Source organism: Platichthys flesus, chromosome 17, assembly GCF_949316205.1.
Source record: "Platichthys flesus chromosome 17, fPlaFle2.1, whole genome shotgun sequence".
NCBI classification, from domain to species: Eukaryota; Metazoa; Chordata; class Actinopteri; order Pleuronectiformes; family Pleuronectidae; genus Platichthys; species Platichthys flesus.
The window spans coordinates 13,525,714-13,552,672 of record NC_084961.1 but is presented as its reverse complement, the minus strand read 5'-3'; the positions used below and the strand labels follow the sequence as shown (position 1 = coordinate 13,552,672).

At 44.6% G+C, this 26,959-nt stretch overlaps 1 protein-coding gene across 1 annotated transcript in view; it reads left to right on the top strand.

Annotated features, from left to right (window-relative positions):
• The window catches only part of csmd2 (CUB and Sushi multiple domains 2), a 238,824-nt gene that overhangs the window by 149,242 nt on the left and 62,623 nt on the right, over positions 1-26,959 (top strand). The window contains exons 26-34 of the mRNA XM_062410449.1: positions 2,870-2,996; positions 11,317-11,519; positions 11,721-11,912; positions 13,210-13,348; positions 13,451-13,638; positions 17,206-17,400; positions 18,056-18,172; positions 20,722-20,835; positions 26,358-26,453. Coding sequence (XP_062266433.1) covers positions 2,870-2,996; positions 11,317-11,519; positions 11,721-11,912; positions 13,210-13,348; positions 13,451-13,638; positions 17,206-17,400; positions 18,056-18,172; positions 20,722-20,835; positions 26,358-26,453 — 1,371 coding nt within the window. The remainder of the gene's footprint in view (positions 1-2,869; positions 2,997-11,316; positions 11,520-11,720; positions 11,913-13,209; positions 13,349-13,450; positions 13,639-17,205; positions 17,401-18,055; positions 18,173-20,721; positions 20,836-26,357; positions 26,454-26,959) is intronic.

Genomic DNA, 26,959 nt, shown 5'->3' with positions numbered 1-26,959 from the left:
AAAATAGCAGTGTTGTATAATTTTACATACAGAGTTCGTTAGCGGTTGCTTTACTGTCTGCCACATCACCGCTTATCCAAACCCCGTTGTCCTTTGTGAAGGAAAAATTGACCTAGTTCCTTCTCCGGCAACAATGTGAATATACGCCGCTGCAGGTTTAAAGGAGCCGTGAGGATTGTGGGTTAGGGTTAGGGGATATTCATTTGGTTGCTTTCCCAGCACCTTATTCAGTGCACTATCTCCTCAGAAATGATTGTTTGCTGCGTAGCTCGTCATCTTCACATTGTATCATGCAGGCAAAACCCCCCACCCCCCCTTTTAGTTTTATTATACTGACATTTCTTATATGAACAACCCACCCACGCTCATGGGCAGGTGCTTAACCCTGACCTCTCTGAGCTGAGCAGTCTTCCGCAATTAACTCTAAATCAAACATTTATCCATAAAACTTAAAGAAACGGTGCATCCATCTGATTTGTGGAGTTCATCCCCCGTTAACCTGCCGAGCTTTATTTCCAGAATGATTAAAACCAGGAACACGGTACATGTGGAGTCATGGTAGCAAACCCAAAGCAATTTTTTATCTTTTTGCGTCTTCTGCTGCTCGGTGACATATTTGACAGAGACTCTCAGAGACCAGTCAGGAGCTCGGTAAGGAAAGCTGGCAGAACGGTTGCCCTGTAACATCAGCCAAGGTGATTAGAATAATATTGCTCGGCTCCCCTTTCATCCCAGACTGACAGGTAATTTCATGTCTGGGTATAAACAACATTCAGGCATTCTGCGTATCTCCGAACACGTTTGTCCTCGCCGTGCCCCTTTCTCTGCAGATGATAGCCCGGCAGAGAGAGTGATTTTCGGGACTGCTTGAATTTGTAATGGTGGGATTATTTTCCAGCAGCAGGGACCAGTGAACACAGATGAAAAATGGTGTGGCATCCGGGAGAGGGAGGGAGGGAGGGAGGAGGACGGACTTTGAGTTGAAAACAGCGGAGAGGGTTCACAGCCTGAAAGTCACAGAGGAGGGAAGTTGCAAGGTTGAATCCCTGAGCAGGCCGGACACTGAGGTATTTGCAGGGTTATGTTTTATTTACACTTAAAGTCAACCTGCATGTCCGGTGTAAAGAACTGATTTTAAATGTTTATTCTAAATTACCTCACATTTCCACGAATGTATGTCAAACCAATATTTCATATGATTCTCTTGGGTCTAAGTGTCATCAGTATAAAGAACTTGTTTCACTTAAGCAGCTAGAGCTTCAAATCTAAAACTTGATTTGCCGTTTTAATATGGAACAACTCTAAAATTAACAAAAATATATATATAACAACCTATAAAAAGTAATACCTTAAGACTCAAGGCCTTTGTACATCATTCAGAGGCCAATTTGAACCGACAAATTGTGGTCCTCCTTTTCTTCCTTTTCAGATAGTTAAAGCAAATCTCTTTAAAATAGTGTCTGGAACAAAGCATTTATCTGTTTGCAATGAGTGTGTGTGTACGTGGGTGAGTGTGAGGTTTTAAGAGTTTATGCTTTGACAGCAAAAATGATCGGAGGCCAACTCTGGTGATTATCGCCGTTTAGATGTATAATGATGGTGCTGAGGGAGAGAGACGGGGAAAAAGAGGGAAGGAAAAACAAAAGGGAGAGCAAAGACATGAGGACAGGCGTTTGTTAAGTGAAAGGTGTCAAAATGTTTACGTCCGTGCCTGTGTTTTATGGTAATTCAGTTAGTTCCTATACTTCCCTTTTGCCAGTCTGTCTGTCTGTGTGGGTGTGTGTGTGTTTGGGTACAGAGCTCACTCGACACACAGATGGATTTCACCGCTGTCTTAATCGCCATCATCATCAGTATGATTCCTAGACCTCCGTTTCGTCTCCCGTTTGTTGAAGGAGCTATTTTCCTCTCAGGGCCAAGAAAAGCAACACTCTCCCTCTCCTCCTGTCGGCTGAGATGGCCTCGGCGTGCGAACAAAAACACTTCAAACCCGATTTTGTCGAGGAAACTTTTCTCACATTTCTCTCCATTCACATTTTGGGATAAGGGCGCTAGGTGGATAATTGAAGGGGGCCTGACAATTGCTTTTCAGCATCAGATCATTTCTGATGGCATTTCATCACCTCAGGCTGAAAGGAACCCTCCCTTCTTTGAACGGTTTGTGCCAAAATATTTTGGCAGCTGATTGTACCTCTACGGTCCTAGATGTAGCTTGTTTAACTGTGACATGAGACTCCAACCATCCTCTTGACTACTACTAGTACTACAGTGACACCGGCAAACGTGCTCGGTGTCCTCTGGTGATTCATGACAACTCCTCCTCTGTGCTCTTGTGATATATCGCCTTTCACATTGCCCAGTAGATACTAATATCAGCTCCCATTACAGGCAACCGTGCATCTGTCCCGCGCCTGCACGCTGTAGGCGCCGGAATGTCCAAACCTGACTTGATATATTGGATGTTGTGTTGTTCAGTCAAGAAGTCCATCAGTTTTCAAAGGCAACGAGATGAGATCATCGTTGAGATGACGATTTTGCCTTCGCGAAGCCAAGAAACGATATATATATATATATTAAAGTGTATTGAGTTGGCTGCGCTCCCTTCTTTCCAGATGCAAACAAGAACACATCATGTTCATCATGAGTGTATGGCTTCTATGTCAGTAATTAATAACGATGAGTGGAAAGTGATGTGAAGCGCTTTACTGGAAGTGGCACGATGCAGTTCCCGGTATGCCGCTTCTTGGTACATCCTCGCCCTATCTGCTTATTAATTGGACTTTAAGAAACATTGATGAGCTTTCATTTTGCTCTCCCTCATTCTGCTTGTTCGCCTCAGTAAATCTCTTCTGTCTGTTCTCTTTTCCAGCGGAGTGCGGGGGCACCATCAAGGATGAGCCTTCCGGTCGTATCCTGTCTCCGGGCTATCCAGCTCCCTATGAGCACAACCTGCACTGCATGTGGAGTATCGAGGCCGCCCCTGGGAGCACCATTAGGTTTGAGAAACACTCCTCTGTTTCCTTTTCCATGCTTTCTAGGTTCCTGATTACACTGTTTTTTGTTTTTTTTTCCCCCAAGCCTTTCTTTCAATCTACCACCTTTCAATAAACCTCCAATTTTGCCCTCCTTTTGCAGTGGTATTCATCACTTTCACAGGCTGCTGTGTAATCAATCTTTGGTCAGCTGCGGTTGGCAAGTGGTTGAGTTACTATTGAGTGAGGGGAAATGCCACATTAGAGCATCCAGCTTTTAGACTCCACCAAAGACAGTCAGAGTGCCCCAAGCAAACTCTGGCTTATGGACGTTATAGCCTTTACTTTCATGAACTTGATGAAATGTAAGCCAGCAAGACCCTGCAATGGTTTTTGGCTCAGGGTGTCGTTTGATACCTTTTTTTCAGCCAATTTAATCTTCTCGAGTTTGTGCTCTTGCACTGTCTTTATTTATCGTCATATATATCGAGTTGGACTTGTAGAGGTGCTTGAGTTGCTCATGAGAGCCAGATTTACAGTGGCATCACAGCAAAACAGACAACGGCCCATCATCCAAACTGTATCCTGTGGAATCTATGGATGCTTTGAAGACTTTGGGGGGGTATTGTAGTTTGTTGAGTGTTATTATGGGCTGTGACAGGATGTTGATTCGTGTTTGGTCTCACCCTATACAGAAGATGGGCTCATGTCATGATGCAGTCAGCTGATCCCCCATAATGTGTTTTATCAAGTCCGGCTTTTAAGCTATTGACTTTTCATGAATTTCAGGGGAAACGATCTGCCCGCCTGCTCTCTTTGCATAACCTCTGCATGCTTGTGTGTATTCCTATTTTGTAATCCATACATCAAATAACCAGTAACAGTCCATCCATTAATGATTGCAAATGTTTGCTTGGTACGTTCCGTCCTGTGGTTTCCAGGGGACAGAATTGACGTGTAAAGTGTACTCGAAGGGATTGTGTTCCGGGCGCAGTGCTCTCACAGAGACGGCAGTTAAATCCTTGAGTACATGTGTCGAAGCAGAAACGTGTGAAAGAGGCAGAGAACACAATAGATGGTTTAAGTGGGAGGGCTGTAATCTCTCCTCTTATAAATTGGATTAAATTTCACATTTGTAATTGAACATTATGGATTCACAACATACGTGTGGTGTCTACAGACGTCATTCTCCGACACAAGTGTTTGATAACTGTTGTGAAGAATGTAGCAGACTTTTGGTTGAAGTGCTGGTCATGCTCTGTGATGCTTTAAATGCAGCCCCTCTTTAGTATTTGGATGTCTTAGGTGCTTTGTAGGTCCAACACATCCCAATGCATATAAGAATACTTTACGACTGCACTGTATACAGGTTTTGGTTCACTGCACCACATAGTCCTTGATCCGTTATACTTTTATGTTGGCTAATCTGCATGGATGCACTTGAGTGTGGATGTTGTCTCGAGAGCATCTGACATTCCCAGGTCCCCCAAGAGTGTTAGTTTAGGTTCATTAGTGCCTTCTCTGCATTTGGGTCCCAGGCTTTCCTCGGCAAGGTACGCTCCATATGCCTTTGATCCTACCCACGCAAATTCAATATTGAGGGGAATTTGCAATGCATTAGCTCGGGGATTCCTTGTATATCAGATGCTGCAGATGAAGGCAGCACACGAATCAAACCACGCTTGGTCTGCCGGAGACCAGGATTCGTGCCGTGCGACAGAAGACAACTGAAATGCCTTTGGACTGGTTTGCTGTTTGAGTTATTGACAGTAGCATATGGGTGGGAGGGAGAGAGTGGAATGCAGACATAAAGAGATAATAACAAGATAAAAGGAAGAGGGATGATGATGGAGGCAATGATCCATTTCACCAATGGAACACTGAGTAGTTACTCCTTTAGAGATCGAATGAGGGATTTAGGGCACACGGTACACTGCACAATGAAGCCATATTTATTCATCTAAAAATTGGTATTTAGCATTAAGCAAGAGGCTTATTCGAGAGCTGCAGGGTTTTAGAATGTGATGATAAAGTAGGGTTTATAATGCATGTGCTGTTTAGACTGATTGCTGTTCACAAGGCACTAATAGGACCTAGGCAGTGTGTGCAGAGCAAAGAGACAAATCGTTATCAGGTGCACTGTGGAACTTTTCCTCGAGTACATTACAGTGGAGCTGCATAAATCCTCATTCATTGATTTGCTTTGTTGTTTTTTCAAATCTCCCCACACATCCAGTCCACACTTAAACCAGTACACATATCACTTATATTTAAATGTTCAACCAAAAACTCACAGTTTTTTCACAATAAAGCTGTTTATTCAAGGAACACCTTTACCACTGCAGGCAATGATCCAATCAGCCAATCATGTGGCAGCACAGCAATCAATGAAATTATGGGGATACGGAGTAAGTCAAGAGATTCAGGTAATGTTCCCATCTATTATCAGAATGGATAAAAAGGACTTTGACCATGGCCTGATTGCTGGTGCCAGATTAGCTGGTAAGAGTGTTTCTGAATTACAGAATCATTCACTGTGGCAGCTCTACAGATGAAAAGGTGTTGATGAGAGGAGAATGGCCAGACTGGCTGGAGCTGACAGGAAGGCTGCGGCAACTCTGGTCACCCTTCTCTGGAAATGCCTAGCCTCTTCTGATGAGGTACCCAGGGTTTTGGCATCAGTAGCATGAAGCAATGGAGGATATGGGATAGTGGTGGAACAGGAGATTGTCAGGTTTATTGTTTGCAGAAATGATGCGAGGCGGTCATGTCAACATAGAAAGTCTCCAACTTTGTCCGGGCCGCAAAGAACTGAGGCTGGTTTGGCACAAAAAGGGAGACAGTACATACAGTACTGTTATTGTTCCTAATACATTTCTTGGTCGGTGGAATTGCCTCTTAGGCGCACAAGTGTTTTCTTTGAAGACATCAAATTTAATGGGAATACCATCTGTAAAACCCAATGGGAGATAAGGAGAGAATTGTTCAAATAGATGACAAAATCCCAGCCTTAAAATACAATTTAAAAAATGGAGAAACATACACCACGTTCCCATTTCAGTTCAACACCCATTAGTGCATTTGTCATGCGCTATCTCAAATACACCCTCAGTCTCAAATGCATATGCACATAAATGTGTACAAAGAGAATTCCATTTTGTGTGTGTGTGTGTTCGAATGCATTAATGTGTATTTCCTTAACCTCTGCTTTTTTTTTTTCTCTGATTCATTTCCCACTTTCACACCTCTCGCCGCCAGAAAGTAATTGGGAACTGTCTTTATCCGTATGATAGCACAGCTTACACAACATTACATCATGTGCCTCTCAGCACTTGAACGGACCAAAGAACTGCCGTGAGCACAACTTTATTCAGGTGTCAAACTGAAGCAGCCCCCCCCCACCGCCACACGTCGGGAACCCCGTCTGCTGTGCTCGGTGTGTTTTAAGGCCCTGTAGTATGGGTGTGTCTCAGTCAGCCTTGATGAATGATCCCTCTGGGACGGTCCCGCAGAGGCCACATCCGCACACACTGATGAGGTCGCCTCTCAGCGTCACATTGACTTCAAACACGCGATCTCAATCAGACGGGAACGAGCAGACGGCTGCAAGCGAACCCCACTCTCCTTCCTCATCCCCTCGTATCCCAAACACACACACACACACACACATCCAGGGGAGAGCGTGGCCTCTGGGATATAGCGGGTGTTCTGCAACAAGAGGGTTGCTGGTTCGAATCCCACTCTTTCACATCTGCATGCATAAGTGTCTTTGGCAAGATACTGAACCCCTAAATGGCCCCTCATAAATGACGAGTGTACAAAAAAAAAAAAATGTAAGTCGCTTTGGACAAAAGCGTCAGCTAAATGACATGTAATGTAATGTAAAATCCACAAGAACCCCAGCATACAAACTTGTTTATCATCCTCACACACACACACACACCTAGTGTGAAGGCTCCCCACAGGACGCGTGGCCGCAGCTCCACTGCTCTGTATTCATGCCAGAGAGTCTCGCTGCTCCCAATTTCTCTTTATTTCTCTTGTCTGAATACAGAACAGTTGAGGCAGAGTCAAAAGAGGCCTGAGTAATGTCTTCCATCCCTCTCCTCCCCGGCCTCCTTGCAGCGGTTCCTCTGACACTTGATTGAACTGTATAATCTCGTTAAAAGAGGGACAAGTGTAAAGGAGAGCCCTCAGCCGCAAACTTCAAAACACGCCTTTCTATGATACCGCAAAACGTTAACCGAGCACGAGACCCACATTTCCTTTTTCCTTATCGAGACGTGCAGCACTTCCACTATTCAAAACGACCTGTTGTTTAATTCATCGCTTGTCCCCCCCTTCCAAGGCCCACCCAACCCCCTAAAGCGTTTGCTTTAAGTGCAGGAGTTAGCCCTGAATCCACTTTCCCCACTGGAAGCGTTCACTGCTCTCCCTCTTTCAATCTGAAATGAAGTTTGACAACAATCCGTGAAGCTTTTAAACAATTGTGAACTCTAGCACACACACGCTGCCCTCTCTCTTCCGAGCAAGATCTAGAGGTAGCCACGGCAGCGGGGTCTCCATCTCCACCCAGAGGATTGGGTGCATCCAACATCTCCTGTATGAGTTATATGTGAAATTTTTATTTTTTTTTTCATATCCCTCCTGCTCTCAATCTTATCATCTTACCGCTGCCTCCCTCCCAAGGCCTTCGCTCTTGCAAAGTGACAAGGAGAGATACGCCATTAAGATGTTGTATAAAAGGAACCAATTATCCCAACATGCAGCCCACGTCCATCCCATCCATCCGAGTGCTCATCACACATCCCCCCATGCTTCAGAGCTTCCTCTGCTCTCCATCAACCTCTTATCCTCCTGCCATCATCCTCATCTTCGGGCGGCCGAGAGGTCATGAATGTTGGGCTCATTTTTTGGTTTCCTTCCCTCACCTTCTGCCTTTCCCTGGTGCGCTCCTTCCTCTTTCCACCCACCTTTTCCATCATCCTTTTCCACACTCAAATCTGTGAATAGAACATGATGCCGTGGCAGCCATGAAAGTTGCATTAGAACACAAGACCTTTCAGCGTGCCTGCATCGACCATGCACGTGATTGGAGCTCGACTCCGACATTGTTCATGCAAATTCCCAGGCCTGTCCTCTATGCTCACTCATACCCTCAATGCCGCATGCGTACACAAATGTGAGCCCGCCGGCTGCACATATGCAGATTAATATTCTCTGCAGGATGGTACACACCTGTACGTGTATTAGGAGACATGCTGTTTTGGTTTAATTCGTGCTGGCAAATCCGTGGGGTGTGGGGAGGTGGGGGCTTCACACCGGAGGCATCTAACTGCCTGAGGCACTAACATGACAGGGCGGGGGGGTTTGAGCATCACCTTCGCTTGGTGGAAGTGCAGGAGCTAACTCGGACGTTATGAGGTCACCTCCACATCTATCATCGGAATTTAATCGTGTTGTTATACTTATAAGAAATATTATATATTAAATCTATTGACTGGTAGGACTGCAGCATTACCTGCTCTATGGTAAGTTATTACTACAATAATTCCATTTTTTGTCAGATCCTGCAATCGTATTTTTTTATCCAGTCCAATTTTCAAAGGTGCTGCCCCCTGACCCATTTGAATGATGTGTGATTAGAACGATGCCCAGCTTACCTGTATTTTGCATTAATAAGCACAGAGTGGATTTTTTTGTCCACTCTCAATGCTGCCACCACTCTAAACAAACACATTTAGTTTCTTCTCTAACTTTTAATTGACCACAAACTTCAGGGTTTGATTCTCTGCACCTCAGAGAAAAAATCAGTTGTGAGACTTCCAATTCGAGTGTGGGGTCGCCCAGCATACACAGGATATCTAAATAGATAATGCCTGCTCTGTTTTCTATCTCCTCCAATATTCTCTATTTATTAGTAATATGTTGCTTTCCATTTGCAGTTTTACTGATTTTATTGAGCTTCCAATGACAACTGTATACTGCGAGGCGTCTTCATTGCTGCCATGAATATAAGCAATAGAGCTGAATGCAGGGAGGCGATTACAATGAATAGGATTATGATTTACGCTATCGCTTGTATGATGAATGTTGGAAACATGTGATGCGCTGCCTCACAGAGATAAGGAGGTTAATGTGTGCACTGCATGCACGCACGTCTCTGCTCCCTCAGCCGCTTTGCGGATGAGGGCGTGGATGCTCATGTTCGAGTGTGTAATGCATCACACCCCTTAACTCCACCTATCAGTGCACATTTGTGTGGATGTGCTGGATCGCCTGTCGGCATCTGTTTGTTTTTTCCGTGCACCTCTCTCACGAGCGCAGCGACAGGACCTGTCAAGTAGGTTACGTACAGTATCCACATGCACAGCACATTGTTGGGTAGCCCCTGGCTGCAGCTCGCACATCAGACGGTATGGAAATCAGAGTCTGACACCAATTATGCAGAGATGGTGGGAACGCGCTGCTGAAACCCGACGTATCAGTAGGTTGCTGTTTCTTCTCTGCATCATCCCTGGCTCAAGGCTCTGTGTATGTATGTGTGTTGAGCGATGAACACTAACAGCACATAAAGTGCCATGATTTCCTCTGGATGACTGGGGAAGAGATTACCATTCAACTCATTGAATGTGAAATGGACTTTTGATTAAATTAACACTGGACAGATTTATATAAGCTCAGCTGGAGCTGGCGGACACAATACTAGAATATACAGAGGTTTACAGAGTTCAGAGTATGAACTTAAGGTCTATTTGATTAAAATAGTTGTATTAGTATATTATAATACTATTATATTATAACCGCAACTTCAGAACATCTCTGGTTGTTTGCATCTTATTCAAATATTGACACAAGAGGGAGAGTTTCAGGAAAGTGTTTTGAGTTACTAGCTAAATTGATTCTATCACATTTTCATTAAAACTCACTAGAGTGGATAGGATTACTCATACCATGGTAGCACAGAAGCCATAATATTTGGATACCTGTGTGTTGATATGATTTCTCACTAAATGCACGGGAGAATCATTGAATCATCAGTCGTCTTTGGTGTCGTGAAAAAAAAACCCACGTGTTCTGATTGATGCCTTCTTTCTGTGTGAAGCAGGCGGATACAGCTCAACACACTCAAGTGCTTCCTTTACTTTGAACGTGCACTCATCTCAATGCATTCCACTGTATTCTTTTAGTTTGACAGCACGCAAGACTTGCCTTGATCTGCGTTTCAGAGGGAAGAAAACTATCAAAGATGTAATTTGAATGAGCTTGCATGTTTGTTTTTTTTTTGTATCTTGTCTTATATGTATTTGCAAAGAATAAAGAAGCTCAGAAATCATTCCATGTCAACGTCACCCTCAGTGACGATGAACAAACTCACATATATGATTTCAAGCAATACATTAGGAGTCCACTGCACTCAGGCTGACACGCGGACACTCAGGCTGACACGCGGCACTCAGGCTGACACGCGGACACATACACACACACAAACACACATACATGTACACAGCTGCAGTGCATTTCCCATCCAGTGGACGACCAGCTGGCTGACAGCTGTCTCGGCAAAAAGTGAAGGGAAGTTGCTTTGACGGCATCGTTTTCCTGACGTCTAGACTGAAACTATTAAATGCCGTGGCAGACATGTCTGTTTGACTGACACTGCGGAGCATCCATTCAAAGCTGGTCTGTGATTCACTTAAAATGCTGTTTGTTTCCCTCCTTTGTACTCCGCCCGGCACTTCCTCTGTTCTTATTGTCTCCTTTAATCACATCTTTTATTTGCATTGATTCTTCTAAATCCCCGGCAGTTCCGTGTAATATTCATTTCCTCCCCCCTGGCTTGAACTATCTTTCTGTGTATATTTTAGAAATCATGAATTGTATTGCTAAATTGCCTGGATATTTTTTATTGTTACGAATTTTTTTTTACCTTCTGCTTCTGTTTGTTGTTGTCGTTATATCTAATTTTAGTCTTTAAACCCAGCAAAGAATGTCTGAATCCCCAGTCGAACGTTTATGTGACAGAACAAATGGAGCCTAGATCTTCCTCTTCAATAAAAACTGTTCATGGAAACCCTGTTATGTATTGGTTACAATTAGCTGCCATTAAAATGATCTAAGATTTGTTTGAACAACTTTAACAAGCTAATAGGAGGGGGTATTCAGAGCCAACTGTTATTTTCTCTACGGGGAAATAAACAGCTTTTGTTTGCCAGAGGTTGCTCCCTATAAAGGCTAAATTGTGAGGGGACAGCCGTGATCGGGTTAAAGTGTAAACTCAGAGGGAGTGTTGTCCCACAGCTGTCATGGCGTCTGAATCGTCTCTCCTGTCTCTTTCCAACAGTCTACACTTCCTGGTCTTCCACACGGAGGAGGTCCACGACGTGCTCCGGATCTGGGACGGGCCCCAGGACGGAGGGGTCCTGCTGAGGGAGCTGAGCGGTTCGATGCTGCCGCCCGACGCTCACAGCACCTTCAACACCGTCAGCCTGCAGTTCACCACCGACTTCTTCACCAGCAAGCAGGGCTTCGCTCTGCAGTTCTCTGGTGAGGGGGAGGGAGGATGGGAGGGAGGGAGGCAAAGGGAACGTCGTGTAGGGAAGAGAGAGAAGTCAACACTCGCCGGGTGAACTATTGTGAACATATTGTGTATATTGTGAACTATGATAACGATATGCCTTCATCTTCTTGTGGCTGAGCATCACTTCCATGTCTTTCCGCTGACTGGGCTCCGTCTTCCTCCTTCAGTCTCCACCGCCACCTCCTGCAATGACCCGGGCATGCCCACCAACGGCACCCGCAGCGGGGACAGCAGGGAGCCCGGGGACCACGTGGCGTTCCAGTGTGATCCTGGCTACATCCTGCAGGGGGCCAACAGGATCACATGCACGGAGATTAACGGCCGCTACTTCTGGCAGCCGGACCCTCCCACATGCACAGGTACTCGCACCGCCACAGCATGCAGTCACCAGTCAGGGCTTGTGATGCCTCTCGACTGTGATCAGAACTGGATGTTGTCAGATGTCTGCTGCTGCACACACACACACACACACACACACACACACACAGACTTTTCCACGGTTTCGTTTAATCCACAGACTTTTGTTTTGGTCTTGACATTTTAAAGTTGGGAAGTTCAATTGCTCAATACGCTGCTGCCATATTTCAAAACGCCTGAAGAGAGATAAATCTTTCAAGATAACAAGATGCATAGCGCTCACTCATTACGTATGAGAACGTACGCGAACCGTATAAAAGTATAAAAGTAAAAGTTTTCATATAAAGTATTGAAGCAAAAACTATCTAACCTCTCTCGCCGGTCTGACTTTTGCCAAAGACAATGCTAATTTCCTAACACGATTACTTAACAGACTCCTTAAGTGAATCTAAAGTGGCAAACCCGATTGCTGTGTTCCCCCGACGTTTCCCCGCAATCACTGCAGCAGACAGAGATCTGATTATCCAGTTTCCTTAATAACACAGACCACTCAGACAGACGCTTTGTCAGTCTCCTATATATTATTTATAGATATATGCAATCTCACTTGTTGTCGGAAAACAAGGTAGCGTATTTATCCGTGGCAGCGGAGGCCTTTTAATTATCTGCCTTGTTTAATTAGAGCTCAACAGAATTAGTTTCATCATTTCTTTTTTCGTGCCGGTGCTCGGGCAGTTCAGTTCTCTGACACCCGCGTGTGAGAACTTGCGGAACCGTCGACAACAGGCATCGGCTCCGTCTCAATTAAGCATCTGTCGCTACAACTTCCTGCGGGGACCCCACACGACATGCGGCGGGAGATCATCATGTGGGTTAATTACTCTCATGTATTTGCAAACTTTGTATTTCCAGCCGTTCGTTTGAGTCTGTTTTCCAACACAAACGCAGCTGTTCCTGTTGTTTCATTGTTTCTTCTTCTCACGTTGTTTTTCATCAGCAGTTGGTTGTCAATCAGATTATTTGTAGATGTAGCCCCGCTGCCTGTGCACTTTAACTTTAGACTGTGTATAAAGAGGGACGACATGATGACAACATTTCCTGGTTCTTTATCCCTGGGTCTATCCAATTAAAGGATAAATTATGCATGTAAAGAATTAATTGAACAAGGCAGACTGAGGCAAATCAGAACTTTTAAATCAACATTTTTTGTCAAATACGTTTTTGGTTTTAATATTCAAAAGGTTTCAAATTTGATGTTGGATTTAAGTCGAGGAATTATGACCAGCTTTTATTCTACAGCCCCGTGTGGTGGAAATCTGACCGGACCAAGCGGGCTGATCCTGTCTCCAGACTACCCTGAACCTTACCCACACGGGAGGGAGTGCGACTGGACAGTGACCGTCACAGAGGACTATGTCATCGCTCTGAGCTTCAACCAGTAAGATCCAAAGCATTTGGATCATTGCTGCCGACCTGCAAATCCAAACACTTAAGGTTATTACTACTCTCTTACATTATGCTATGTGATGCCTGTTTCTAGGTTCAGCTTGGAGCCCAGTTACGACTTCCTGCATATCTATGACGGGCCGGACTCCCTCAGCCCGTTACTGGGTAGCTTCTATGGCACGGATGTTCCTGAGCGCATCGAGAGCAGCTCCAACACGCTCTTCTTGGCTTTCCGCAGCGACGCCTCCTTAAGCAGCAATGGATTTGTGCTGCAGTACACAGGTGGGTTATTTTTGCTTGTACCGCTACGTTTTGGGGGGGCTGGGAGTACTTTAAATTGGAGAAAACTAAATAGGATTTTGTGTGTCCGTGTGCATGTGTTACATTTTGAATCACTCGTTTTTTGTCCATTGTGAATTTTAAAAAGAGTGTGAGGTTTTATTCCCTGAGCATGGATTTACCCTCTGCTGCCTATCGACCTTGCAGATTGTTTCCTTTTCAACTTTGTCTGTGTCTGGTCCAAGGCGAGCGAGATTAGTGTTGTGAAATTTGCTTCAGAGAAAAGAACGGGGGTGTCTGCACCGCGGCGTCCCGACTGCCGCCCCCTGCCATTTGTGCCACGGCCTGCCCGGGCGTCACTATTGATCCGCCCCTCCTCTGGTGGCCGACTAACGCAGAGAATTATGAAAATGAAAAGCTGCCAGCGTGTGTGCCTAAGCGCTTTGATTAGTGCTTCGCAGCGGCGCAGAAGGGCTTCTTCTATGAATTAGAGCAAACAGCGTTCTGTTGTCTCGTGTCTGAGCTTAGCTGACCGCAGCATGTTCTTTGGGGGGGGGTTTGATACATGCAAGCTTACGACATGAGACATCTGCGTTTATGTGTTCCAGCCGCTCAGGCCTCGGCGCCTGTATGTTAGAAGCCTTTTCCCTGACAAATATACAGCAAGGCAAAACCCTCTAAAATAGTCGGGAGGGTCTTCGTTAGGGGATCTGCTTGAGCGAACACTGTTAAATCTCCCGGCCTCAATTAGAGCTGTTTAAGGTATCAGACGTTTAACCAATTCCGGATCAACCCCGAGGCTCTTTCTTTCTTGGCCGGTGTCCAGACGGGTTTTCATCTACACGAGCCATTTGAAAGATTTTTTTTTTCAAAAAGCTACCTGTTCCTGCGCTACAGCCCCTCTGATTCATTAACACACAGTCTTTTGTTGGGGCCCGCGTTACAGAGTCTACCCCTTAACTCACTCCCAGCACTATTTGCTGCAGTGTGTGATTCTGTATGGCCAAGCTGGTTGAGCAGATGGACCCAGTGTGTGGCTCAGAAAAAAGCCCTCGCCTCTCCCCGCTTTCAATTCTCCACACTAATGAAGCATAACCAAATAATACATAAGTCACCTCCTCGGCTTCAGACAGACAACATGGTTTGGCTGCGGGTTTTGGTTTGCGTTTGGTCAGGGGGGAAGCGGCGAGTTGACGAGTTGGCACAGCCGGCGTTTGGTCGTCCCGTCGCTGAAAAATCGCATCACACAATCTGCCCGAGGCGCCGTCAGCCTCTTAACTAAGCAGTCGTTATGTGTTTGTGTTTCTGTGCGGCTGGCTTCAATGGGCAACATGCAGGGAACCAGGGTTCCATGCCTGAGCCACATTTTAACGCCCCGGCAGAGACATCGACGCCCACACACTGGGATCTCTTACTAATCCAATAGCTTCAGCGGTGCCGCGGCTTGACACCAGCAGAACTCTTTTGAGGATTTTTTTTCCCCAAAGAGTTTGTGTCTCTTGTCTGTTTTCTCTCGCAAATGTCGCAGGGCAAGGCTTGTTACCTCCGCGGTTTGGTTGTCTGCTCGTGAGCAAAATGGTTGTCTTGTCTTGTGGCAAAATGAAAGAGTTACTTCCTATGCACCATTTCCTTCCTCATCTGTCTTCCACCCCCCTTTCTCTCACTGAGCAAATGAGAAATTAAATGGAAGAAAAAGGTGGAAGATTTGCAGAGGAAAGATTTCACCACGCAGAGCTGAAGAGATGTATTTTCTATCAACCTCCATCAGGGAGGTTTTGTATTCATCAGCATTTGTTTGTAAGCTAGCAGGATTACGCAAAATCTACCAAAACCGATTTATATGAAACTTAGTAGAAGAATGTTGAATATGCATTAGGAAAAAACTCATATTTTGTGTGGATCTGGATCAGGGGGCAGATCCAGGATTTGTATTTTCAATCCTTCTTACTCCTTTTCAACTTCTCCTGCGAGATTCAAAGTTATTTTTTACTTTTTAATTGATTTCTCGGAAATAATTAATAAATATTGATTTATATAGGGTTTAATAAGGAGACTTTTGGACCTTGGCAGAGATATGTGCTCTTCTGATTGCCATTCTAGGTAAATGACCCATTGTCATCGTGGCAACCAACCTTCTCATAACTAGCTTGTGCCCAGGCTCAGTTCCGAGCTAATACCCGCTACATCCATTTCGCTTCGCTTTCCCGAGCCAGGTGCGCTGGTGAAATGGTGGGCGGCTGCTGGGAGAGGGTCAGTTTTAAATCGGCCGATGAAAGGGCCCAACCTGTCTGGAGCATTTTCCCTGGATGACAGACAGACAGAGCGGCCACATGGCCGGCCTCAGCACGTTGCTCAGCCATGAAGGGCAGCATCCTGTCTGGTCAGCGGGTCTCCGGCACTCAGCTTAAGAAGCTATAGGCGTCAAGCTTCATCGTGTTCATCATGAATAAATGATTAGGACTTTCAGAAGGCAAAGCCGGGGATATAATCACTATGCAAACAGAAGATTTAGCAGGGAGTGTGTGCGTTGCTGTAAGAGCACCAAGGACATTTGATCGTTGCAAGCGTAGCGACACAAAATAAAAGCATGAGCTTGTGGTTGATGGTACAAACTAAATCCTTTTCTAAACGGCGGAATGAAGAAACATATAAGAGAAAAATCCCTTTCAATGTATTTGCTTTTGACTAGTTTATGTTGAGATAGTTTAGGCTTTTAAAATGTTCTCTTCCAGATAAAAAGAAAACAAAAGACAACATTACACTCACCTTTCTTCAACCAGTGTGTGTGTGTGTGTGTGTGTGTGTGTGTGTGTGTGTGTGTGTGTGTGTGTGTGTGTGTGTGTGTGTGTGTGTGTGTGTGTGTGTGTGTGTGTGTGTGTGTGTGTATGTGTATTCAATCATCAAATGTTGAAGTTAGCTGTGAGGCCGCGTTTGAGATTGAATTCAATTGCTCTGGGCGTTTTCCCTATGATTATTTTAGCTGTGAAAGTGTGAAGTGGGCCAAATAGATGCACATTTCCCACCTAAGAACATGGTGATGGTGGATTGAGCGAGACATCTTTCTTACGACCGCAAGAGGGGTGATTGATATATGGTTTGATACAGTGTGTGTGTGCATGGGGGGGGGGGGGGGGGTTACAGAGAGAGAGAGAGAGAGAGAAAGCTTGCGTATGTGCATTGTCCTCTCCAGCTGACTGCACAGTGAAGTGTTGTGCGAGGAGCAGTTGTGTGCAGTCAGCAGACCTTGGGCCGGAGCAGTGCCACTCTCAATCAGCTGCCTGTCTGTCTCTGCTGCCATACGCACCTCCAGCGGCCACAGACGAGGGGACAGCCTCAAGGATTAGAGGGGAAAGTGGCAGTCAGTGTGATATATTTACTGTGAGAAGAGAGCGACAGAGTCAAGAAAGGGGGGAAAAGGAAAGGAGAGGATGGAAGTGAGAAAACAGAGATTGCGAGGAACCTGAGACATATTTCTATTCAAGCTTTATGCAAAAAACACAGCTCATTGCATATTAACTTGTGTTTCCCTTTCTGTCGCTGAATTTTCCGCCCCATTGCTCCTCTCCACAGAGAACCCCAGGGAGTCGTGTTTCGAGCCCGGCGTGGTGCGCAACGGCACGCGGGCGGGTGCCGACCTCAAGCTGGGCTCCACCGTCACCTACCACTGCGACAGCGGCTACACGCTGGAGGGAGACCCGACCCTCACTTGCATCATGGGAGGAGACGGCAAGCCGAGCTGGAACAAGCCCAAGCCCATCTGCATCGGTAAACACAGACAGTGGTGCGGGAGTACACACCACACAGCAGGGGGGGCCTATAGATGTATCACATGTTTCCTCACAGATCTATGTCCTACAGGTACGTGTGGAGGCATCTGGGGGTTTTGCTCGTGTTAGTAGGTGCGAAGCTGCAGCTTTAATTTAATCCGCAGTTGGATAGACAGCTCTGTTTATTTTGCATATCTGCTCCGCACACTCACTGGAAAACCTGTGTCATCCCTGGCCCTTCCCTGACATTCCCTGAACGACATTAACACACACGCCGGTAAAAGACCCAATCTGCCTCTGACAGGGTGAAGTGATAAATGCATTTACACATAAAAAAACATGCACATGTGAAAGTTTGGCACAGACCATTTTGAGGAGGCTTTAAGCAGTAGAGGAGAATCGGGCCTGACCCCATACAGCCTAACCCAGAGGGACACTTGGAAAACATTGCAATTTCACCGTGGCAAACACCAGGGACATCTTCCACCCGAAGCCCAATCAGACAGGAAAAGTAATTTCGGAGTGATGGAACAGAGGAGGTGGAAAACAAGAGGCGTGGGGAAGAAAATGGAATCTCACACTGTTGGCCTTCAGAACCCTCCTTCTGTGTTTGCCCCGTCCCTTCATGTCTCGTCTCTGTGTGTCTCCCCCAGCTCCGTGCGGAGGACAGTACTCAGGTTTGGAGGGAGTGGTCCTGTCTCCCGGTTACCCTGGCAACTACAGCAACTCACGGACCTGCCTGTACTCTGTGGTCGTGCCCAAGGATTACGGTAAGCCGGGGGAGAGCGTTGTGTTACCGGATTTTCCACCTTTTCTTTGCAGGTTTTTTTAATTGTGCATGCTTGTTTGTGGCTTTGAGTTTATACGTATAGGTAATTATGTGTCTTTAATTAAGATCCAACTATTACAGTGCACTAAATACCCTTATTCGGCTCAAGTGCCTCGCTAACTTCTCTACATTTCCACCTCTCAATATAATGATAGAAACGATAAAGGTGCTGTTTGTGGGCTACAAATGAATAATCTCAGTGACAGATGTGTGGGAGAAAACAAGTCTGCGAAAAACTCCCACCCACACCATCCTCTTAAATTGCTATTTTAGTGCTTTTTATTGCACATTCTTTTACGTGGTGACATCGCACAGTGGTACATATTTCCCACATCCCTCTGTCTCATTGCCATACAGTCACCTTCACATTACTGTAGTGGACCTATTAAATCATTGTCTTACACACCTGGCATCCAATATGTCCGTCTGAGAGAGACACACACACACATTCACCAACAAATAATTGGCATCAGAAAGACAGCGCCTGGAGTTTTGCTACTTTTTGGCATTTCCATCCGAAAGGTCACAGATTGCTTGTAATACGGGATTTGATACTTTGGAAGCGGTAAATTATGCAGAGAGGAAAAAACAACCTAGAAGCTGGACACAGCTCGAATACGCAAAAAGATAAATTTTTCACTTCCCTTCACCACAATTTGCACCTTAACAATCTAAAAATGTTTGAGATTTTGTTACCTGAATTTAAGGCCTAAGGAAGTCTTGAATATGTTGATATTCATGTAGTTGCTGTTAAAGTCACCAATGTAGGTCTTGATTATGTTTACACGGTCGCGCTTTAAAATTAGGTTTTGGCTGTTTTGTTATTGAGTTGTACTGAAAACTCATTAAACAATTGGCGTTAAAATAATTGCATTCGCAAATTACTTAACGGGTTTATAGAGTAACACACACAAACAACAACAATACGACAGAGCATTAGCTAAGACAAGAGACAGGACAGCAATGAGAGGCAAAAGTAAAAATGTATATATATGTCATTAGTTTCAAAAACTGCATATACATTGGTATGAGTGTTAAGGGCTCAAGCAGATCGGACTCTGTAGTCCTCCTTAACTTCGGAGAATGTATGTATTCAAACTATCGGTCTTTCACAGAATGGGTTCTGTCTTTACCTCATAAGGACACAACACAACATAATAAATAGAGAAAATGTGTGAAGATATGTCAGGATATCGGTTTATTTTCAATACAAGTTACAAAGTGCTTAACAACTAACACTATGGACCAGATGAACAATCAGAATAAAATAATAAGGACAATAGGACACAGATAATAAAAGCAATACACATCACTTGATTTTTATAAAGATGGAGATATAATGACAAGGAGGAGAAAGGGTCCAGCTCACCCAGAATTAGTTTTAACACCTTCCAAGTTATTGGGGAGTCCGAGTACTTCTGGGACTCTGATATACCTTCATATCTGTCATTCTTTTTATAGTTTTTAAATTGTATTAATTATGTCTTAAAAAGGTCTTGGAAATCTTAACTTTAACTTGTTGAAACTTGCGGAAACCAAGCCCTTTGCTTTACTTTGTCTTTTTTCTGTGAACCTGTCTTTCTCTCTTCTCCCTCTGGCTCTCTAGTATTCATTTATCTGAACAAGGGCCCTCTGAGGTAAAGCTCTCATCCCATTATTGTAAAATTACACCAAACAGCACCAGCAGCCGGCGAGTGAGCCACACTTCACCCCAGTCTTTTGAATGTAGCGTTCACAACGGCCATTCTATCAATGGATGGTCGCCCATATTTGTGTCCTTGGATCCTTTGGGCAACAAACTTCAACTCGATGAAGTCGGAGCGAGCGATGTAATAGGAGTAATTAAATTCCACAATTGCATATTCCTGGAAAATGACCCACAGGCCCAAGGCAACACGCTATTGTTACGCAGAGCCAATAAAATCTCCTGTTGCTGCTGCTTGTCATTAAGCTGATAAGCTCCCTCTAAATACAGAGGTCAGGGTCGGTAAATGGAGAGCGATCGTCCTCCCTCCTCGCTTCCCTCCTCTTCCCTCCTCCTCCCCTCCCTCAACCCTCTTCCTCCAGCTCTTTAACCTGAAATATCCACCTCCACTAAGCCGAACATAGATGGGATGTGAAAGGGCTGAATATTTCCAGGCTTCAGCCGCTGAGAGAGTTGGTTAAGAGGAATGAGAGCGCCATAGTGGAGCTCCGGCTGCACATTGTAGAACAGGATTGGCTGTCATAGCCGGAGCCTTTCACTTACTGACAAGCCATCGAACCCACACAGAGCCGCTGATCTCCCTGTGTAATATCACTATTTGGTCGTGTTGTCACAACTGCTGGCATTATCCACATTCACTTGAAGAGAGACGATAATATAATCTTTTGAATGTGGACGCTTCAGAGTACATCTTTCTCTGGGAAACATTTCAGATTTCGACAGGAGCATGACGCGCTCTGTGATTTTAATTATTTTCCCTCCCTTCTCTTATCTGTCTGTTCCAGTGGTCTTCAGCCAGTTCGCCTTCTTCCAGACAGCTCTGAATGACATCGTGGAGGTTTATGACGGGGCGACGCAGCACTCCCGTGTCCTCAGCTCCCTGTCTGGGGCGCACACAGGTACTAAAACCAAAAACCCACAAATACACATTAATAATCACACACTCGTAAATCCTTTTTACTTCATATTCATTACCAGCAAATCAGCAACTGATCTTGAGGATTGGATCCCCCTCTAAACCGTTATTTTGCCCGCAGGAGACTGAATTAAATGTTGTTTATTCTCCTCGTAAGGAACCAGTTAAACTCTGAGGCAAATTGCTGACCCAGGCAGCTCCTCCAGTGAGCTGTAAGAAAACAATTCAGCAGTGGCAACAAGTTACAGAGTCACAGGGACAACACCCCGGCAGTCAGGCCCCAGAGGATTTGCATTGATGTACACCTGAACACACACAAGTCGACCCCGGGGCTACACACCCATGACAAAATGCACCCACACAGATTGCCTCCCTCTCATCAAGAGGCAGTGACATCACCACAGTTATTAAAACGGTCAATTACACAAACTTGACGTTTTCGGTGCCAGATTAATAACATTTTCTCGACTGTTGTCTGCTTCCAGCTGTTTATCCATCACTGGACCACTAAAACGGATGCATAAATCTTCTTCAGCACAATAATAAGCCCCAAAAAAAAAAAAATGGTTGCAATACCTAAAATTAACGACAAGAATAAAATCATTTATACCCTTTGGTGAGGAATTATTCACAGTTAAAACTCCGTTATTGTTTAGTTTTGATGAAAAATCCCAGTTTCCCAGTGACATATTCATGGAAAGCAGTGGGAAATGTGTTCACTGACTTTTACAAAGAGGAAATCAGAGCCAAAGAAGTTGAGCTAAAGTGCAATTGAACACAACAAATGTGCATTATAGTGGAAATATACCTAATAATCTTTAAATTATGAAAAATGAAATTACGCTGACACTCTCCAGCAACAAGACTGTGTTTCTGCGTCCGTGGTTCGATCCCAGTCTCCCTGATTCTCTGTGTTGAGATTTCTTTGGATAAGTTGAACCGAACTGTGTGAGTGTGTGTGTGTGTGATAGAGAAAGTGCTTCTCTTCACCAAGTAAAGATGAGTCATCGAGACGAGAGTAGATAGCGTAGCTTCCAGAAACAATAGCTTTCTGTGGCCACAAGAGGGGAGTTAAGTACGAGATGACGGCCAAAAGGCGACAACAAACAGAACGCTGTTTTGAAGAAGAATTATGGATCTACTTTGCTAACCTAATTTTCTTATTTACTTTTTTTAGCATTAACGGGCCAAGCCATGCTTCCCTTGCTCATCCCGAGGGCACACTACTGATGAGGAGTGTCTATAAAGACCCAGGAACACCATCCATTGACTAATCTCTTTTCCAACCCGATGGTTTGACCTCAACCAAATCCTGAAATGCCCTCTTGACGTATCCCCTAGTCCAGGGGTAGGCAACCTTTACCATAGAAAGAGCCATTTCGCCCCCTCTTACCTCAAATTAAATCTGTCTGGAGCCGCACAACATATTTGATAACACAGGTTATAAAGTTATATATATATATATAGTTATACAATATATAGAAGATAAACTAAATATATAGAAACTAAATATATAGAAGTTAAAATATCGTTGTTTTCACTGTTTCCACTGTTGAGAAGCAGCCGGTCAGTCACTCTCAATGTGTCTCTCTGAGCGAGTGAGCGGGGCTCAGGGCGGGTGGCGGAGCCCAGGCTCTGTGTGTGTGTGTCGTCTATCTAGGAGCGCGCACACACACACACACACACACACACACACACACACATTCACCCGCTCCTGGTATTTCATGATGGCCTGATACGATGATTATTTAAAAAATGAACGTAAACGTGACGTTCACTCACGTTCATCATATGAAAGAACTGATTCGTTAAGTTCACCGTTCGTGAAAAATATGCGCAACATGCACTGTACAGGGAGCCACTGCAGAGGGGCTGAAGAGCCGCAGGTTGCCGACCGCTGCCCTAGTCCAAACACCAAATGTTCTCTGATCTTATTTCACACTTTATCTGGGTCTTATCCTGATATTTTTTTCCCTTAATCCTTAAGTTAAACTTCAACATCCAAACTTCAGAAATCCCCCCCCCCCCCCCCTTCCCCTCTGGCAAACATCTCTGAATAGATGTACAGACGGGTTACAGCACCGATGCAGACAGAGCAAAGAACTCGATGGCGCAGTAATGTAAGGCGATGGAGGAGGGTAAAAAGGGTAGCAGTAGCAAGGTTAAAAAGTGAGAGAGTGAGGGAGAGCAAATACGTCCAGTTCCAATTGTGTCGTGAAACCGCGGATGCATGGATGTGATAAATGCCACAACTGCGCCGATTTGGGCCACAAAAGACGTGGCGCAAGGGGGGGGGGGGTCCAGTGTTTAAAGAGCGTGCAAGTTTTTGGGCCGGCTCTTCATCTCGGCCCGCCCCAGCCCCGAGGCTCGATAAAAGCAAAATGATTACTTTGGTTTTTGTCCAGGGCAGCCTGAGAAAAACCCAGTTTACAGATCAATAAACAGGATGCCATGTTAACTGTGGAATCCTGGCAGCAGGTTCACAGAGCTCCCTAACCAGGCATGGCAGCGTGGAGCGGGCGCACGTTGGCGATGGGGAGAGAGACACGCTCGGCCCACAGAGACACAGTGGCTGAAGACGTGCATATAGGTGTAACTAGCATAGATGAGGCACCTGCCCCTACTCTGCAGATTGCAGTGAAACTCACAAATCAATTTACACACGTCTCTGAGCTGATAAAGAAAAACACCCACTCAGTCTGAATATATTGCACAAGCCGTGATTACATGTGCTAAACATTTCGCCAGGTAATGAGCATTTCACTGGCCAACTGGATACTGCCCCTTCGACACATTAAATCACAGTAATGTGGTTTGTTGTTAACGCTGACCTTGAAAAGCATATCCCACTGAACGGTATGTTTCCTGTACGTCCGTGTCTGTCGAGGAGAAAAGGAAATGAGTGTGAGTTATCGAAGACAAACAGAAAATGGTGAGAAGGAAAAGGAAGAGCAGAATAAATGCACGATAAAAGGTGGGAATTAGAAAAGAAAAGTAGTGTGTGTGTGTTTGGGGGGGGGGGAGGGGGGCTGAATCAAGAAATCAAGGGAGACTTATCTAAATGCAAATTTTTGAAGTGGTTTAAAAAGAAACACAGCAATTTTCACTCCGCCATCTAAAGTAACCGCGGATTCCATCTTTCATTCGACAATATTTATGTTTGAACACTTTTTTGCTAATTTGGATTTTTTGTACTTTTGTCTCAGCATGAGCATGCTGCTGAATAAATGCAAAAAAACATGTATATTCATAAAATGTTAAACTCACTTCCTGAAATCCCTGCTGGGCTTCTTTTTTTTTAAGTCTAAAAACTGTGGTTTAACAGCTTGAGTGTTAATACCTCACACGGCTCCCCGTGACTGCCATACGTGAATCAGTGTAAAACTGCAGCTGAACTCCGACGACGAATTCTCCGATCCGTCCTCGTGAGCCTTTCATACTCCGGATCATTTAAGAGCAAAGTGGTTCAGGGCTGGAGAGTGGTCAGAGGGGTTGAGAAGTTACACGCTGTCGACGACTGTACCTGCTACAGAGCAAATTATGAAACACTATCACCACGGCAGCATGCAGCAAGGACTTCCTCTTATGAGCTACCCAGCATGCCTCGGGGCTCCGACAGCAGAACTCTGCACAATCTGGCGATGACGCGTCACGTGATGTCGCTGCTATCTCAGGACACTACTGTTAACAAATGCACATATTCATGAGCTGCAGGGTTACACAAAAACTCCACAAGTCCCAATAAAAAAACAACAGAAAATGGCCCAACAGACTAACACCACTGTTTGGCTGGATACAATGACCCAGTAACAACATATTCTCTTTCTGAGAATGTGTATTTGCCTCAGGTTTCACCCCCGTTCATATGTTCCTTGGGTGGTTTTAGGGTTTGTTTGTTTATTTGTTTGTAATCAAAACAGTTTTGGAGATTTCCATGAAACTTGGTGGAAGGATGTGACCATGGGGGTCCAGGAAGAACCCAGTTAATTTAGGAAATATTTTTTTCCCCTTCAACAGCGAATTCTGCAAATTTTGTATTGGTCTCTCAGAGGATAAATCATGGATTTATATTGAAATCAGACATGTTTAAGGCACTGATATTAATGGATGTGTGCAATTTGGTCCAGATCCAAGTATAGATTTGAATGCAGTGACTTTAAATGTGGTTTCCTAAGAGGAATGTTGGGCCTTGGCGAAGGCCCCGAGCACCATTCTGTATTTTATCTATGGTCAGGGATGTCCTTTAAGGAATAGTGCTGTAGTAAACTAAAAAGCAGTCATGAAAAGCACTGAACCACGAAACGTCCCGGTAAGTTGTCATAAATTTAGCGTCTTGCAGCAAAAAACCTCCCAGAATGCTTTACATTTCAGTCTGAAAAACAAACGTCACAAGCATAGATCGAACAAACGCTAACGAAAGACACGTCTGCGCTAATAAGTCCTCGGATCCCGTTCAAAGCAGCGTTCGCTCCCGAGTGGTTGACTGTCTATCGGCTGAAACGCTACGGCAACAAAACTCGATCGCGCTCGCTCTGTAATTTTGACAGATTGACGGCCGCAGAGCTCCGGTCAGGTGACCTCAATCCCGCCTGTACGGTGTGTTATTACGGCTCCGCTCTGTGTATCAGAGGCTTGATTGCTGAGAGCCTTACACAGCAGGTGTCACACGTCCAACCTTGAATTTGATTCTGTGTGTGTCACGCAAATGGAGAGGAGGCGTTATCTCTGCAGGCGGCTCCGCAACACTCGGAAGCGCCGCCGCACCATTTTTAAAAGCAACAGCGGGTTCTCCGGTAATGATTGGTTATTAGGGCGGTTGAGGGAGAGACTTAAAATAGTCAAGCTTTGAAAATAGAAAATAAATTAACAGCAAATCTATTGCAGAGCTGAGGAAAGCAGGAACGGGAACGGGACTTTTTACAGATTGACTGTGGTCAGGTTCCACTTTCAGTAAGAATGTCGCTAGGGGAAATTGTTAGAAGATAAGCACATGGTCCTGTATGACTGAATATATGAGACTAATCCAAATATCCATCATGCGTTTGAATATTTTGATGTGTTCATGTTTCATGCTGTGTAAGCATGCCGAATTGAAAAGCCACTCAATCACACGCAGATTTCCTCTGTGGCATTTTTTAATTTCCATGCTGTACACAGAGGCACTAAATGATCAGTGACCTTCACATGTACATTTTACCTTATTTCTGTCCCACTCGAAGTGTAGTTGTTCTTTTAATTATTTTTCTATGTCTGTGTTTCAATTTATTTAAATGTTTTATTTGACCTCTTTGTTTTTATATCTGGTTAGGGTTAACTTTGTTTTGAGAAGTGCTTTATATAGAGATATTATCATTATTAAATGTCGTCATACTTGACCGATCAGGAGAATAACTGTTAGTTTACAGCATCAATGATGATCTATATAAACACGTTTATTTGTGTCCACACGAATACAAACTAAAGGCAACAATTTGTTAAAAAAAAATAACTTTGTCTCCTTCTCAGGCGAGTCTTTGCCATTAGCAACCTCCAATCAAATCCTGATCCGCTTCACCGCCAAAGGCCAGTCCACCTCCAGAGGATTTCACTTGGTGTACCAGGGTAAGTGTCTAACACACACAAGCACACACACAAACAGACAAACCCTATGCTGCCTGGTTTCTTTGGAGATCCTTTGTTCTAACAGCCCCAGCTCCTCTCCGTACTCGCCTTCATCCACTTGTTCAGCTGTAATGGTTGTGTATGTTTGCTGGAGAATTAACACTGTAAGAATGGTAGTCCTTTGATATGGTTGTGCTTGAACTCCCTGGTTCATTTATTCTCCTCAGGGTCTTTTCTTTTGAATTGTTATTTTCCTTAAACAATGACCTGTACCAGAGATGGCATTTGTTGCGGATTTCCAACGGCAATGAATAATTAATTCATTTGTTTTTTGCATTTTATTGTAAGTAAGCTGAAGCAGAAGGCAAAGAGAAGCTGAATATCATGTTTCGTGTTTATACGGTGATAAATGAATGCTTTTCATAGAAAACCCTATGCAGAATTAACTGTTAAGAAAGAACTTTTTAAAAACAGCTATTTATATTAAAGAAAAACGGTACCCGAGA